We start from the raw sequence: 18,453 nt of genomic DNA, 5'->3' as shown, positions 1-18,453 counted from the left end.
GATCTCATTCCTATGACTTTGGGCGATTTTGATATCGATGTGGGTATGGATTGGCTCGATCATAATAGAGCCGATATTGCATGTCACGAAAAATTTATTCGTGTAAAGGCCCCAAGTGGGGGAGAGTTAATTATTCACGGCGATAAACAAAGAAGACTTGTGCCGATATGTTCTTTTGCATGGGCACATCGTTTTCTTGTTAGTGGTGGCATGGCTTATCTTGCCCATGTTGTGGATACTTGTGATGAGCCACCACTCATTCGTGAAATTCCGGTGGTTAGTGAATTCGAAGACGTTTTTCCGGACGAGTTACCGGGTGTTCCGGCGGAACGACAAGTAGAATTTTGCATTGAGTTGGTTCCGGGGGCTACCCCCATTGCCAAAACTCCTTATCGTTTAGCACTGACAGAAATGCAAGAGTTGTTAAATAAAACCCAAGAGTTACTTGAAAAGGGTTTCATTCGACCGAGCTCCTCGCCATGGGGTGCTCCGGTCTTGGTTTTGAAAAAGAAGGATGGAAGTATGCGGATGTGCATCGATTATCGGGAGTTGAACAAAGTGACGATCAAGAATCGCTATCCATTACCTAGGATTGACAATTTGTTTGACCAACTACAAGGTGCAACGTATTTTTCAAATATTGACTTACGGTCCGGCTATCATCTAGTGCGGGTCCGTGAGGAAGACATAGAGAAAACGGATTTTCAAATGCGTTACGGGCATTTTGAATTTGTAGTTATGCCTTTTGGTCTTACGAATGCACCGGTGGCATTCATGGATCTTATGAACCGAGTGTGCCAACCTATGTTGGGCAAGTCGGTAATTGTGTTCATCGACGACATACTTGTTTATTCTAAGAGTATGAAGGAACATGAGCACCATTTGTGTGAAGTGTTGAAGACATTGCGGAAGGAGAAGTTGTATGCAAAATTCTCCAAATGTGAATTTTGGCTAAGGGAAGTTCAATTCCTTGGCCATATTTTGAATCAAGAAGGAATTCAAGTAGACCCGGGGAAGATAGAAACGGTGAAGGGTTGGGGACAACCAACTACGCCTACAGAAATCTGAAGCTTTCTCAGATTGGCCGGTTATTATTGTTAATTCATCAAAGACTTTTCTAAGATTGCTTCTCCTTTGACTTAATTGACGAGGAAGATCGTAAGATTCAATTGGGAGAACGAGCAAGAAATCGCTTTTCAACTGTTAAAAGAGAAATTGTGTCAAGCTCCGGTGTTAGTGTTGCCGGAAGGGGTAGAAGACATGACAGTTTATTGTGATGCTTCTTTAAATGGGCTCGGGTGTGTTTTGATGCAAAGAGGTAAAGTCATCGCTTACGCCTCTCGACAATTAAAGGAACACGAAAAGAGATACCCGACTCACGATCTTGAATTGGCGGCGGTGGTTCATGCATTGAAAATTTGGCGCCATTACTTGTATGGTGTCAAGTGTACGATTTATTCGGATCATAAGAGTTTGAAACATCTCTTTAGTCAACGAGATTTGAATTATCGTCAACGTAGGTGGATGGATGTGGTAAAAGACTATAATTGTGAGATACTATATTATCCGGGCAAGGCGAATGTGGTCGCGGATGCGTTAAGTCGAAAGAGTCATCACCCGGCGTTACGATTGGGATTGTTACGTATGATTATTACTAACGATTTTCTTGAAAACCTCGGCATGATTCAAATAGAGGCTTACGTTCACAACAAGCATGCGGAGCGAATTGTGGGACAATCGGAGTTCATTACTATGGGCTCGCGTGGTTTGTTGTCGTTTCGAGGAAGAGTGTGGGTACCTAAGATGGGTGGTAACCGACAAGTGCTACTTGATGAAGCACATAAGTCAAAATATTCCATTCATCCGGGTGCAATGAAAATGTATCTTGATTTAAAGAAAGATTATTGGTGGCCGGGCATGAAACGTGATGTTGTGAAGTATGTTGAACAATGCTCACGTGTTTGCAAGTTAAAGCCGAACACCAAAAGCCGTACGGTAAGTTACAACCCTTGGAAGTCCCGAAATGGAAATGGGAGCACATTACCATGGACTTCATTACTAAGTTACCAAGGACGGCGAGAACCCAATGTGATACGATTTGGGTGATAGTTGATCGATTGACGAAAAGTGCTTTGTTTCTTCCCATTCGGGAAACGATATCATCGGAGACTTTATCCAAGTTGTTTATCAAGGAGGTGATATCGAGACATGGGGTTCCTATATCTATTGTTTTCGGATCGAGATACTCGTTTTACGTCCCGGTTTTGGAACAAGTTTCATGAAGATATGGGTACTCAATTGAAAATGAGCACGGCGTATCATCCTCAAATGGACGGTCAAACTGAACGTACGAATCAAACTTTGGAAGATATGTTACAAGCGTGCATTATTGATTTCGGTGGTAGTTGGGATGAGCATTTGCCTTTGGTGGAATTCTCGTACAATAATAGTTATCATACTAGTATCGGGATGCCGCCATATGAGACGCTTTATGGGCGTAGGTGTCGAACCCCGATTTGTTGGGGTGAAGTGGGACAAAAGGAAATCGGGAGTTCCGATTTGGTTTTGGAGACGAATAGTAAAATTGAGATGATTCAGGCTCGACTTAAAGCGGCGCAAGATCGACAAAAGTCTTATGCCGATAAAGGTAGGAGAAAGATTGAGTTTCAAGAAGGTGACATGGTGATGCTTAAGGTTTCTCCATGGAAGGGTGTTATTCGGTTTCGAAAGCGAGGAAAGTTAGCTCCTCGGTTTATTGGTCCCTTCAAGGTTTTGGCACGTGTTGGTGAGGTTGCTTACCGACTAGAGTTAACAGAAGAACTCGCGGGAATTCATAACACATTTCATGTTTCCCATCTTCGTAAGTGTCTTGCAGATGACTCGACTTGGGTGCCTTTAGATGAGATTACGTTGAATAACAAGCTAGAGTATGCGGAAGAACCGGTTGCAATCCTTGATGAGAAGGTTTAGATGTTGTGAAACAAGAAACTTAGAACTTTCAAGGTGCAATGGCAACATCGAAAGGGTTCCGAGTTTACATGGGAATCTGAAGAGTTTGTTTTGGTTTATCTCCCGGCTTGTCATGCGGCTTGGATCGCGAGGACGCGCTCCGATTTAAGTGGGGGAGAGTTGTAAGATCCCGTTTTTCCCGTACGTATTGAAAGGTACATACTTAATCATTTATAAGTTTATAACTCGTTAGCTTATGCGTAAATGTATGAAAATAAGTGTAGATAGATATATATGTATACTTGATAATGTGTGAATATGTAAGTCTATATGTGGGGTTTGATAGCGTTTAGTCTTGTTAGACTGTTGTGGAAGGCTAGGTGAATATAGGATGCGGGTTTGGAATGTACAAGTTGAATAAAGTAGAAATTTGGTTAAGTTGGTCGAAGAGTCCAGTTCCAGCCTTAGGCCGCGCCGCGGCATAGCAAGCAAACCAGGAACAGAAGTTGAGTTAAGAAGGGTCAATTTTCATGTTGAATGTCGCGCCGCGACAAATGGGCCGCGCCGCGGCAGTCCTCCTGTACAGAATCCGGTTTTAGCTCAAATTAAATGACCTTAAGGGGCAAAATGGTAAATTGACATGTGGATCTGATGGGAGCATTAAATCTCATCCACTAGTTCATTTAATTCATTTTCTTTTATCTTTTCTTTCATTTTCTCTCCCAAAAACTCAACACCCATTTAGATTAAAAGTGAGTTTTGAGAGGGAAGGATTGAGGGTTGATCTTTGGGGCAAGAATTAAAGTTATTCTCCTTGTCTCTAGCTACACGTTGATAGTCTCGGTAAGTTCTAACTCTATGTTTTAAGTTTTAATTGGTTAATGGCTAGGGTTTTGGTTACTAGAGACTTGTATGACCCATTTGAGGGTAAAATGGGTGAATTTGGGTTATGTTGTTGTAATGAAACCCTAATGGCCACAAACTAGGGTTTTGGTTTTATGATTTGAGGTTGTAAGTGTCAAATGGTATTGCTAGTCACTAATATACTTTTGGATTTATGGAAGAAGTGTTAATGGATAAGTTTGACTTGATTGAGAGGCTAAGTGATTTAAAATGGGTCAAAATGTACTAGTTGACCTAGTTTGGGTGAAATGGGTATGAATTACCCTAAGTTCGTGTTAATTGAAGTTAGTAGACTTTAATGCACTAGCTTTAGTGGTTAAATTCGGGTCTTGGCCATTTAAGGGCGGTATTGGTGTGATTGAGTCATTTAATGCGAATTGGGTCATTAAATGCTCAAGTAAGTGTAATGTGGTTAATTCCACTAGTTGGTGTATTGAATGTGCACTTAATGATTTAGGTACATTGCATTGAAGCTCGGACGTGCATAATCATCGTCCTTGTGACAAGGTGAGTGGAATAAGTATACTTGTACGTATATGATGTGCTTATTTGTACGTAAGGATATGTGTTGTCCTAGTTAGTGATATATGTGTTGTACACTAATGATTTATGAACGGATATGTGTTGTCTAATTTAGCAATATATGTGTTGTATGCTAACGGTTTATTAAATGGATATGTGTTGTCCAAATTGGTGTTATATGTGTTGTACACTAATGATCTTATGAACGGATATGTGTTGTCGAAGGGTTGGTGATATATGTGTTGTGCACTAACGGTTGTTATGAACACCGATGGGAATTTTGAGTACCATTCCTTTTTGCTATTGGTTAACCATGGTTGTGTGATAGTGTAATTAACATATTAAATTATGAACTATATGCTATTGTCGATTGCTAGCTCCTTGTGGATTGTGGATTGTAGTTTATGCATGATGTTTGCATGTTTGTCGAATAGCTAGCTTGTATGTGGTATTGTGTAAGTGATTGCAAGTAAGTAAGTTATATATGAACATGTATAATTATTGTATTCACTAAGCATTAGCTTACCCCTCTAGTTGTTTATCTTTTTAGTTGCAGTTGCGGATAAGGGCAAAGGGGTTATCGGGCACTAGGTGGCCTTTGATGATGTTTTGTTGAAGTTTGAAAGTTGGCCTAACATTTTTGGTAGTTTAGTCCCAAACCATGCTCAAATGGTCGTTTGGATTATAAACTATTGTTGTAGTGGGTCAACTTGTATTGAACTTAATTAATGGCCTTCGTGCCTTTTGTAAACATTTAAATTGTTGAACGTTTAAATGGAACTTGTGGATTGGTTTACATATTTTATTGGCGCGTAAATGTGTATCATTAGAAAAAAAAAATTATCGTATGGAATACGGGTTGGGTTGTTTCATGGCTGATTGGTTGATTCATTCCGGTTACACTGTCTTCGGAGTTCAGGTGAATATCCATATCGGAATAGTTGCCGGAGTTTAAGGAATTTGAACTAGATACGGGATCCATCTTGTATAATTAGGGAGATGATTTTTGATATGAATTAGATTATAGAATTTAGTTTGGTATTCTTCAATACATAATTTACATATGTATATATAATACCAAATTCTATAAATCACGGAGAATTTTTCGGCAGATGTCAGGAAAAGTTTACAGTAACAGATACGCTAAGATATGAATTTTTGTCTATACACTATTTATGCAATAAATGCAGGAAAACGTGTCTAGACTTAAGAATGATAAACATGTAATTTCCGACAAGAAATGATAAGCAAAACTTTTAACATGCAGACACAGTCGAAGTCCATACTTACTAATGCATCCTAACAACTATCGGTTAGACACACTCATGCAAGACCTGGTTCACTAGGACCAACGCTCTGATACCAACTGTGGCGATCGCTCCAAATCCATATGGACAATACGTCATTCATCGATTTCATTGCGAGGTATTTGACCTCTATATGATACGTTTTGTAAACATTGCATTCTTTTGAAAAGGCACACCATAAATGAATATTTAAATCAAAGGTTTTCGACATCTGATGATTTCTACATATAGACAATCATTGTAATATAATAGTTTACAATGATACTTCCATTGACAATGCAGTCAAAATAAGATACATGGTGATGATTTGGTGAATGCAACGTTTCCTTGAAAAGTATGTCATGTAAGACTCATGCACATAGCTTGTCTAACATATATGCAAACAGCGGAAGACTTCTAGGAAACCTGAGAATAAACATGCTAACAAGTGTCAACATAAAGGTTGGTGAGTTCATAGTTTTATTGTTTCGTATAATCTGTATATAAAAGTGGATCACAAGATTTCAGTTGTTTCATCCAGAAACGTTTATCAAAAGTTTGTCAATAGATTCTACGTAACAGAGCACCCTTTTAACCCACCAGTCCATATCCTATGTACTGGCAGCTACTAGTTACCAAAACTAAGGGATTTTCGGTTCAAACTCAGTGTAGAATTAAGTATGTACTTGTATCCATTGCGTTTAAAATAAATTGCATGTATTCTCAGCCCAAAAATATATATTGCAAAAGCAATTAAAAAGGGAGCAATGAAACTCACCTTAGCAGCACATAAAGTTGTTCATCGTAATGTGACCGAAACTCGGAATATCAAATAATCCTAGATCTCAACCAAGAGAACATATGTTCGTCAATAAATGTCTATCAAGCTAGGTCAGGTCATAGTGTATCACAATCCTAATGCTCGAGATCGACATACAAAAGTTATCCAAAGTCGTTTCAAAAAGTCAATTTTGACAATGTTTCAACAAACGAGACGTACCTTATATAAGGATTCATTTACTCGGTTGGTAATAGTTAAAAGTTCACTTTATCAATCTCGTAAATAAGTTGTTTAAATCTTAATTGCAGATTTAAAAGCAATTTCAATTAACGTCAATCATAATTCAGTTGATCATATCTTTTAATCCGTTCATCGAAACTATTCGATATCTAAATGAAAAGTTATTGATTTTTCGCCAGCTTTCCAAAAACACGTATATCATATACCTTTTACCAGTAGTATATGTATTTAATTAGTGATTCATTATAAACTGTTTAACGATGAAATTTAGTATACAAGAATGCGTAAACATATATACTCGAGCACTAGACATGGATACACTATTAATTTATAAAAGATAAAATATAAATGCTTACGTATCAATATTGTGATTCAATATTTCAGGAAAGTACGTAGACGTAACGAAGATGATAAACACTAGTTTGACTTACGAGCAATACCCTCGAACAATACCCATAACCTCCTTAGTAGTAACCCATAGTTTCCTTAGCTCTATCCCGCTTGAAAACCCATTTTGAAAGTGACACGCTCATGACCTCGTCGTAGTATTTTAAGTGATATAATTAATAATAATAATAATAATACTATTAATAATAATAATAATAATAATAATAATAATAATAATAATAATAATAATAATTTAAATAAATAAATAACTTATGGAGTAATATATGTGTAAATAAACTCGAGCAGAAACTAGCCTTTTATAGGCAACTTTTTGGAATCTGATGCCCATGCGATCGCATGGGTTTTTAGTGTATTTTCCATGCGATCGCATGGCCGCCTGATCCAGCTCAAAATGTTTTTGTTTTCTTGTTTGTCGACATATTATTATATAATATATATAATATATATAATTTAAATAATTGATTGTATATTATATTAAATTCATGTGCATAGTTGACTTGTAATTTTCATTCCGATGACTCGTACGTTGTCACTCGACTTATGTCCCAGTTCTGGTTTCTCGAACGCATTTTCATACGCTTAGAAAACTCGCAATTTACGTTTTGTGACTCGTACCTTTGTCAAAATATAGTCTTAAATTACCAATAAACTATATCATTCAAAGTGTATCTTAAACTTTCGAGTGTTTTAGTCATTTACTTCTATAAATCATTGTCTCGCTATTTGTTAATATATATATATATATATATATATATATATATATATATAATAATAACAAATCGTTTTATAACCAAGTTAATATATATTTTCAACATTTATAAACACGTTTTAAATATACGTCGCAAGTTATTCATATAATTAATATTCTAACTTATCATATATATTCAAATAAATATTGAAACCAATAAGTTTAATGTAGGGTATCAAACAATTAATACATTGTTACGTTTTCAAGTTATAGTATATATATATATATGTATCTATATGCATATAATTGTTCGCGAATCGTCAAGAACAACCGAAAGGTATTTGAATATATGAAAGTAGTTCAAAAATTTTGAGATTCAGTTTTACAGACTTTGCTTATCGTGTTGGAAATGTTAATCATACAAAGATTAAGTTTAAATTTGGTCAGAAATTTCCGGGTCATCACAAAAACTAATAAGAAAATGTTGCTATGCCGTTCTAGCACACATCGAGAAAGTCAATTCCAAAGAGAAGAACATCAATGATGTTCTCATCGCAAAAGAATTTCCCGTTGTATTTTTGAAAGAATTACCGGGACTACCTCCACACCGATCTGTTGAATTTCAAATAGATCTTGTACCGGGAGCTACACCAATAGCTCGTGCTCCATACAGACTCGTACCCAGCGAAATGAAGGAACTTCAAAGCCAATTACAAGAACTTTTAGAGCGTGGTTTCATACGACTAAGTATATCACCATGGGGAGCTCCTGTTTTATTTGTCAAAAAGAAGGATGGTACATTCAGGTTTTGTATCGACTACCGAGAGTTGAATAAACTTACCATTAAGAACCGTTACCCACTACCGAGAATCGACGACTTATTTGATCAACTACAACGCTCATCAGTTTATTCAAAGATTGATTTACGTTCTGGGTATCATCAAATGCGGGTGAAGGAGGATGATATTCCGAAGACTGCTTTCAGAACGCGTTACGGTCATTATGAGTTTATGGTTATGTCGTTTGGATTAACTAACGCACCAGTTGTGTTCATGGACCTCATGAACCGAGTGTGTGGGCCATATCTTAACAAGTTTGTCATTATTTTCATCGATGACATACTTATTTACTCAAAGAATGAACAAGAGCACGAAGAACATTTGAGAAAAGTGCTCGAATTGTTGAGTAAAGAAAAATTGTACGCTAAGTTTTTAAAGTGTGCATTTTGGTTGAAAGAAGTTCAATTCCTCGGTCACGTAGTAAATAAGGAAGGTATTCAGGTGGATTCGTCAAAGATTGAAACCGTTGAAAACTGGGAAATCCCAAAAACTCTGAAGCATATACGCCAACTTTTAGGATTGGCTGGTTACTACAGAAGGTTCATCCAAGATTTTTTCCAAAATAGCAAAACCCTTTACTGCATTAACGCATAAAGGGAAGAAATTTGAATGGAAGGATGAGCAGGAGAAAGCATTTCAATTGTTGAAGAAAAAGTTAACTACGGCACCTATATTGTCATTGCTTGAAGGGAATGATGATTTTGTGACATATTGTGACGCCTCAAAGCAAGGCCTCAGTTGTGTATTAATGCAACGAACGAAGGTAATTGCCTATACGTCCAGACAATTGAAGATTCACGAGCAAAATTATACGACTCACGATTTGGAATTGGGCGATGTTGTTTTTGCATTAAAAACTTGGAGGCACTACTTATATGGGGTCAAAAGTATCATATATACCGACCACAAAACTCTCCAACATATATTTGATCAGAAACAACTGAACATGAGGCAGCGTAGGTGGATTGAATTGTTAAATGATTACAATTTTGAGATTCCTTACCACCCGGGGAAGGCGAATGTGGTAGCCGACGCTTTGAGTAGAAAGGACAGAGAACCTATACAGGTAAAAGCTATGAATATAATTATTCGTACTAACCTTACTACTCAAATAAAGGAGGCGCAACATGGAGTTTTAAAAGAAGGAAATTTGAAGAAGGAAATACCCAAAGGATCGGAGAAACATCTTAATATTCGGGAAGACGGAACTCGATATAGGGCTGAAAGAATTTGGGTACCAAACTTTGGAGATGTGAGAGAAATGGTACTTAAGGAAGCACATAAACCAGATATTCAATACATCCCGGAGCGAGAAAGATGTACAAAGATCTCAAGAAACACTTTTGGTGGCCGGGTATGAAAGACGATATCGCTAAATACGTAGGAGAATGTTTGACGTGTTCTAAGGTAAAAGCTGAACATCAGAAACCATCGGGTCGACTTCAACAACCTAAAATTCCAGAATACAAATGGGAAAACATTACCATGGATTTCATTACTAAATTGCCAAGGACTGCAAGTGGTTATGATACTATATGGGTAATAGTCGATCATCTTACCAAGTCAGCACACTTTCTGCCAATGAGAGAAGATGATAAAATGGAGAAGTTAGCACGACTATGCTTGAAAAAAGTTGTCTCCAGACATGGAATACCAGTCTCTATTATCTCTGATAGGGATGGGAGATTTATTTCAAGATTCTGGCAGACATTACAACAAGCATTGGGAACTCGTCTAGACATGAGTACTGCCTATCATCCACAAACCAATAGGCAGAGTGAAAGGACAATACAGACTTTTAAAGACATGCTACGAGCATGTGTTATTGATTTTGGAAACAGTTGGGATCGAAATCTACCGTTAGCAGAATTTTCCTACAACAGCAGTTACCACTCAAGTATTGAAATGGCACCGTTTGAGGCACTTTATGGTAGAAAGTGCAGGTCTCCAATTTATTGAAGTGAGGTGGGGGATAGACAAATTACGGGTCCGGAGATAATCCAAGAAACTACCGAAAAAATCATCCAAATTCAACAACGGATGAAAACCGCTCAAAATTGGCAAAAGAGCTACGCGGACCTTAGAAGAAAAGATTTGGAAATTGAAATCGGTGACATGGTCATGCTTAAAGTATCACCTTGGAAAGGCGATGTTCGTTTTAGAAAACGGGGAAAACTAAACACGAGATACATTGGGCCATTCAAGATTATTGATCGTGTTGGACCAGTAGCTTATCGACTTGAACTACCTCAACAACTTGCCAATGTACATAATACTTTTCATGTCTCGAATCTGAAGAAATGTTTAGCCAAAGAAGATCTCACTATTCCTTTAGACGAAATCAAGATCAATGAAAAACTACAATTCATTGAAGAACCCGTCAAAATAATGGATCGTGAGGTTAAAAGACTTAAGCAAAACAAGATACCAATTGTTAAGGTTCGATGGAATGCTCGTAGAGGACCCGAGTTCACCTGGGAGCGTGAAGATTAGATGAAGAAGAAATACCCGCACCTATTTCCAGAAGATGCGTCAACACCTTCACAGCTTAAAATTTCGGGACGAAATTTATTTAACGGGTAGGTACTGTAGTGACCCGAACTTTTCTATGATTATATATTAAATGAAAACTATATTTACATGATTAAATGTTTCCAACATGTTAAGCAATCAAACTTGTTAAGACTTGATTAATTAAAATAGGTTTCATGTAGACAATTGACCACCCAAGTTGACCGGCGATTCATGAACGTTAAAACTTGTAAAAACTATATGATATATATATATATATATATATATATATATATATATATATATATATATATATATATATATATATATATATATATATATATATATATATATATATATATATGTGTGTGTGTGTATATATATATATATATATATATATATATATATATATATATATATATATATATATATATATATATATATATATATATATAGTTAACATGATATTATGATAAGTAAGTATCTCACTAGGTATATTAACAATGGGTTATATACATAAAAATGAGACTACTAAGTTAAGAAACTCGAAACGATATATATAACGATTATCGTTATAACAACGTCTTACTAAATACATATGTATCATATTAAGATACTGTTACACTATATTTAACATGATAAAATGATAATTATATATATCATTAAGTATGTTAACAATGAACTACATATGTAAAACAAGACTACTAACTTAAGAATTTCGAAATGAGGCATATATGTAACGATTATCATTGTAACGACATTTTAATGTATATATATATCATATTAAGATATATTCATACATTATAATATCATGATAATATAATAATTTAACATCTCATTAGATATAATAAACAATGGGTTAACAACATTAAATGAGATCGTTAACTTAAAGGTTTCAAAACAACACTTACATGTAACGACTAACGTTGACTTAACGACTCAGTTAAAATGTATATACATGTAGTATATTAAGATGTATTAGTACACTTTTGGAAGACTTCAAGACACATATCAAAACACTCATACTTATCAAAGTTTGTCACAATTACATTCTCATTCGTTTTCATCAACAATTTTACTCGTATCCATCTGTATTCATACTCGTACAATACCCAGCGCCTAGATATATTTACTATTGGTATATACACACTCAATAATCAGATCTTAGCAGCCCTAAATGACTCATCATCCATTATAGAAACATGTAAGGATTAACCTTTGTCATTTACCATGAATTATTAAGCTAAATAACAAAACTAGAAAGCCTTTGTTGACTAACCATAAAAAACGTGTATATGCATGGATATATACATCCATTTCATGCTAGTGTACTCCATCATTTTACTCTCAAAACACACACACTACTACCTCTCTTAACCTTCATCATATTCAGCAAGTTTTGATCTCATAATCAAAGCTTAGATCACCATAAAAAGAATCAATCAAGAACACTTCAAGAAACCTTTCAAGTTGCAAGATTACTTTCAATCTTTCTAATCCATTTCAAGTGATCATCCAACCTCAAGAAATCTTTCTTATTTATAGTAGTATATCTTTCTAATTCAAGGTAATACTCATATTCAAACTTTGATTCAATTTCTATAACTATAACTATCTTAATTCGAGTAGTAATCTTACTTGAACTTGTTTTCATGTCATGATTCTACTTCAAGAACTTTCAAGCCATCCAAGATCCTTTGAAGCTAGATCATTTTTTTGTCTCTTCCAATAGGTTTACCTACTAAACTTGAGGTATTAATGATGATCATAACATCATTCGATTCATATATATATTTATATATAACTATTTGTTTCGAAGATTTAAACTTGTAATTACTAGAACATAGTTTAGTTAATTCTAAACTTGTTCGCAAACAAAGTTAATCTTTATAACTTAACTTTTAAAATCAACTAAACACATGTTATATATCTATATGATATGCTAACTTAATGATTTAAAACCTGGAAATACGAAGAACACCGTAAAACCGGACATACGCCGTCGTAGTGAAACTGGGGGCTGTTTTGGGTTAGATAATTAAAAACTATGATAAACTTTGATTTAAAAGTTGTTCTTTTGGGAAAATGATTTTTCTTATGAACATGAAACTATATCCAAAAATCATGGTTAAACTCAAAGTGAAAATATGTTTTTCAAAATGGTCATCAAGACGCCGTTTTTTCTACTGAAATGACTACCTCTACAAAAATGACTTGTAACCTATAATTCTGACTATAAACCTATACTTTTTCTGTTTAGTTTCATAAAGTACAGTTCAATATGAAACCATAGCAAGTTGATTCACTCAAAACGGATTTAAAACGAAGAAGTTATAGGTAAAATAAAATTGGAAAATTTTACTTGTTGTAGCTACGTAAATTTTATAACAAATCCATACTAACCATAACTTAACTAACTTATATTGTACTATACATGTCTTGATAGACCATATACACGTATATAATGTTTTGACATATCATATCGACATCATCTATATATATTATTTAGAACAACGATAGACACTCTATATGCGGTAATGATCGAGTTAGCTATACAGGGTTGAAGTTGATTCCAAAATAATATATATACTTTGAGTTGTGATCGAGTCTGAGACTTGTATGCACTAGGTCGTGGATTGATTCGAGAAATTATATTGATTTATTTCTGTACTACTAAATGTGGACAATTAATTGTGAACTGCTAACGTTGGACTGCTAACTTAACAACTTAAATCGTTAAAAACATAAATAAAATATGTTGTGAATATATTTCGATCATACTTTGATATATATGTATATATTTTTTATAGGTTCGTGAATCGACCCGTGGCCAAGTCTTATTTTCCGACGAAGTGAAAATCTGTAAAAGTGAGTTATAGTCCCACTTTTGAAATCTATTATTTTTGGGATGAGAATACATGCAGTTTTATAAATGTTTTACAAAATAGATACAAGTAATAAAAATTACATTCTATGTTGAATTATCGAACCGAATATGCCCCTTTTTAGCTTGGTACCCAAAGAATTGGTGTTTATGATAATTGCCACCAATTGATGTGAATCCTAAAGATAGATCTATTTGGCCCAACAAGTCTCATCCGAATTACGGATGCTTTAGTACTTCGAATTATCATGTCTGATGAGAGTCCCGGAATGATGGGGATATTCTATATGCATCCTGTTAAGGTCAGTTACCAGGTGTTCATCATATGAATGATTTTTATGCAGATTGCATGTTGTTTATGAGAAATGGAAATATGAATTCTTGTGGTCTATTATTATGTTTTGATAAATATATAGGTTAAACCTATAACTCACCAACATTTTTGTTGACGTTTAAAGCATATTTATTCTCAGGTGATTATTAAGAGCTTCCGCTGTTGCATGCTAAATAAAGACAAGATTGAAGTCTGCATGATTGTATAATATATTTTTAAAACTGCATTCGAAGACTTAAGTTGATGTGTAATATTATTGTAAACCATTATGTAATGGTCGTGTGAAAATGCTATATTTTAGATTATCATTATTTGATAATCGTCATAATGTTTTTAAACCTTTATTGATAAAATAAAGGTTATGGTTTGTTTTAAAAATCGAATGCAGTCTTTGAAAAACGTCTCATATAGAGGTCAAAACCTCGCAACGAAATCAATTAATGTGAAACGTTTATAATCAATATGAACGGGACATTTCATAAAAGTTCGAGGAAAGGTAGTGTCCAACGCAGTGGTATTAGGGTTCCATTGTGCTCGTTCTTGTTCCAGTTCCTTAATTCATTCTTTAGCTTCTAGTAACTGACTCTGAAGATTTATTACTTCTTGAGAGGTTTCTTCTTCTGAAGACACATGCCCATCTTCGTCAGGGGCTCGAAAAGTACCAGCTCCAGGGGCAACAGGGTCAGTAGCATTAGCCTCGTTGTCTGCCATTTCTGCACTACCACAACACTCACACCAAAGCTTAGTAGAAACTATGTTAGTACTAGCAACTAATACATATCACGTCCTAACACTCACTTAACCCATCCCTAGCATGTTATGTTTGACATACCTCTACTAAGTTTGAGAACATGACATTTAGATCACAATGTACATGCTGCCAACATCAGGTAATTTTTCTTTCACTTATTAAGCTTATATATGTGACACCGCTAATTTTTTTTTAAATATGTGGCGGAAGCATTATATTAATTAAATACAATATAACTGGTAACTAACATTAATGCGATTCAACGGATGTCACGTGTCATTACAACAAAATACATATTTAATTGGGAAAAACGATTTCCATATTGCATTTACAAAAATATACGATTCCAAGTTAATTTTCGTCACAGCCAGTCATTAAAACAACTAAGTCAACATCAGAGTTCAGTCTGGTCAAACATAACATCTTTAAGCCCGTCTTCTCCCAAAAGCAAGATCTACGAAGCTAACAACCTACAGCGAGGAGATGGAAGGGAATTAGCATGAAGCTAAGTGAGTACAACTAACTACAGGTAATAGCATACAGAACTATCATACTAATCATGTCACATAGTCTAACACATAAACATCACCCAGTAGTGCGGTCGACAGAGACTTCGGCGGTCTGGCCGAACCATTAACCACCAGTTGATCAGGCTGGGGTTTACCGGAAGTTCCTACTACATACCGTGTTGCATAAATCATCCACACACGACGAACGCTTCATTCAAACATATACTACATGAATGCAAATAGGCTACCACATGAGGAACCCAACCCGCAGGTTGATCTCTCATATCAGAATTAGGCTACCACAAGATAGGGATGCACTGGGCTCCATCAACAAACATCAACTAACACAGAATCATCACAGTAATAACTAACAGTCGTAGCATGTTAATTTCAACAAGCATGGAAATCATAGAATAACAAGCTACTCTATACTATTAATCACCAGTTAGTCCCACTCACCGATTACCAGCAAATGAGAAGGTATTCAGCTATCTAATCGCTGAAGCTTCTCTTTCTCCTTTTCTCCTGAGAAATACATATACACAAGTTAGTTATAATATCATAATCATCAGTATACATACAGGCAGCATAACGACTAGAAATCAATACTTAGTTAAATTTTTCACTGCCAAAGACACTCGGTCGACTGTCTGAGACAGTCGACCGACTGTCCACACTCACTCGGTCGAGTGTCTGGTCACTCGGTCGATGGTCTCTTGCAGACTCACTTGGCCGTGTGTCTCACACACTCAGTCGAGGGTCGCGACGGTCGATCGAGTGTTAGTAGACACACTGCCGACTGTGTTTATCTGCAGGTGATGAAGAACAAAGTTACGGGTTTCACCAAAAATCAACCAAATCTTGCTCTAGAGCTCGATTATAACCTCAAAACTGACTAAATAAACGACACCAAACATGAAGAAACATAAATCCACAAGATTTTGAGTCAAACAACACCAAATCAACCCATTTTGACCCAAATTACACACTTTGTAAAACCTAATACAAAAACCCAAATTTCTCAAAGATTAAAGCATGAAAGCTTGTGATTCCTACCTCAAAAGATTCAGTAAATCACAAGGAAAAGGAAGATGTAAATGATGTGAGCTATAGATCAAAGATTAGAATTTAGGGTTTGATTAGGTAAAGAAGTGAAGGTACTAGTGTGTGTAGTGTGTGAGGAAGAAAAGTCTAGAAAATGAGAAGAAGGTACCAGCTAGTCACTTAATTGAGTTAATTCCCACACTGTGCAACACACGGGTATTTATCAGTTATTTGATATCTTTTGTACTTCATTTGGCAACCCAAACGAAGTCTAAATTAAATAAACAAACCTGTTCTGTGACCCTTGTCACAAACTGGTCCTAACAACATCAATAATTAATAATAAATATTAAATAAAAAAATAAAAGCTTATAATAGCACAACTCAAAATTAAGGGCAAATTAGTAATCTTACAGCTAGGTCCAGTAGAGGATGTTACAAATCTACCCCCTTAAGAAGATTCCGTCCTCGAAATCTGGTCAAGGTCAAACAAATGGGAATAGCGCGCCGTCATTAACTCCTCGGTTTCCCACGTAAGGTTGGAACCTAAACTGTGCCGCCATTCCACTAATACCATTGGAATCTGCTTCTTTCTTATCTTTATGACTTTCTTGTCCACGATTCTAATCGGCTCTTCGACTAATTTGTTGGTCAGATCCCTTTTCAAGTCTTTAAACGGAAGAATCAAACTTTCGTCGTCTACTTTGCACTTCCTTAAATAACACACATTGAACGTGTTGTGAATTCCCGCTAATTCTGAAGGAAGATCTAGAACAACGGTTTGATCATTCAAAATCTCCATGATCTGAAATGGCCCAATAAACCTCGGTGCTAGCTTACCACGTTTACCAAATCTGATCACTCCCTTCCATGGTGAAACTTTCAAATATACTCGATCGCCTACATTAAATGTCACCGGACGCCTACGCGGATCATCATACATATTTTGTCGATCTCTAGTCGCTTTTAACTTCTCACGTGCAATTTTGACCTTTTCTACAGTTATCTGAACAATTTCAGGACCTGCAAATTATTTCTCACCTGCTTCTAACCAACATGTAGGAGTTCTGCATTTGCGTCCATACAACATTCCATACGGAGGCATTTCGATACTTGAATGATACGAATTGTTGTAAGCAAACCCTATCAATGGAAGATGCGTATCCTAAGAACCTTCGTATTCTAAAACACACACTCTTAACGTATCTTCTAACGTCTGAATAGTTCGTTCACTCTGACCGTATGTTTGTGGATGATAAGTTGTACTTAGATTCACACGTGTACCCTGATTTGTTTTGTAAACTGTTCCAAAAGTTTGATATAAACCTAGTATCCCTGTCGGAAACTATTGACAACGGTACGCCATGTCGACTAATGATCTCTTTCAAGTACAATTTTGGAAAATCACTCAACGAGGCGGTTTCACGAGTAGCTAAGAAGTGAGCGCACTTTGTTAGAGGATCCACTATCACCCAGATCATGTCATGTCCTTTCTTGGTTCGAGGTAACATGGTTACAAAATCCATCGTTATATGATCCTATTTCCACTGAGGAATTTCTAACTGTCGTAGAGACCCATATGACTTCTGATGTTCTGGTTTAACTTGCGCACATATATGACACTTTTCGACGAAATTTGCAACATCTGTCTTCATTGTCGACCACCAATACATAGTTTTCAAATCTCAATCACATAGGCTAAGAACGAATCACACCCTTTCGATATCGCCTTCTGAGCTTTCATTAGGGAAACCATAGGGAAGTTATATCCACCGCGCTCCCCTAGCTACTACCCGAGACCCAT

At 35.8% G+C, this 18,453-nt stretch overlaps 1 protein-coding gene across 1 annotated transcript; it reads right to left on the bottom strand.

The window, feature by feature from the left end:
- Nucleotides 1–14,903: 14,903 nt before the first annotated feature.
- On the bottom strand, nucleotides 14,904–18,175 carry LOC139889302 (uncharacterized). The gene is made up of 6 exons (XM_071872262.1): nucleotides 17,934–18,175; nucleotides 17,792–17,831; nucleotides 17,542–17,655; nucleotides 17,224–17,454; nucleotides 15,761–15,813; nucleotides 14,904–15,063 (listed from the first exon to the last, which is right to left on the bottom strand). Exons 1-6 carry the CDS (start codon nucleotides 18,173–18,175, stop codon nucleotides 14,904–14,906), a joined length of 840 nt encoding a protein of 279 aa, XP_071728363.1.
- Between the last annotated feature and the right edge of the window lie 278 nt (nucleotides 18,176–18,453).

Source organism: Rutidosis leptorrhynchoides, chromosome 2, assembly GCF_046630445.1.
Source record: "Rutidosis leptorrhynchoides isolate AG116_Rl617_1_P2 chromosome 2, CSIRO_AGI_Rlap_v1, whole genome shotgun sequence".
Lineage (NCBI taxonomy): Eukaryota > Viridiplantae > Streptophyta > Magnoliopsida > Asterales > Asteraceae > Rutidosis > Rutidosis leptorrhynchoides.
This window is presented reverse-complemented; position numbering and strand designations above follow the sequence as displayed.

Excerpts from the sequence above, each read along its gene's own strand:
- LOC139889302 (XM_071872262.1), bottom strand. The coding sequence starts at position 18,175 with ATGGATTTTGTAACCATGTTACCTCGAACCAAGAAAGGACATGACATG. Across the intron at positions 17,656-17,791 it reads ACGCATCTTCCATTGATAGG|ATAACTGTAGAAAAGGTCAA; the intron begins GTTTGCTTACAA and ends GAAATTGTTCAG. Across the intron at positions 15,814-17,223 it reads GAAAGAAGCAGATTCCAATG|CGTTCGTCGTGTGTGGATGA; the intron begins GTATTAGTGGAA and ends GTTTGAATGAAG.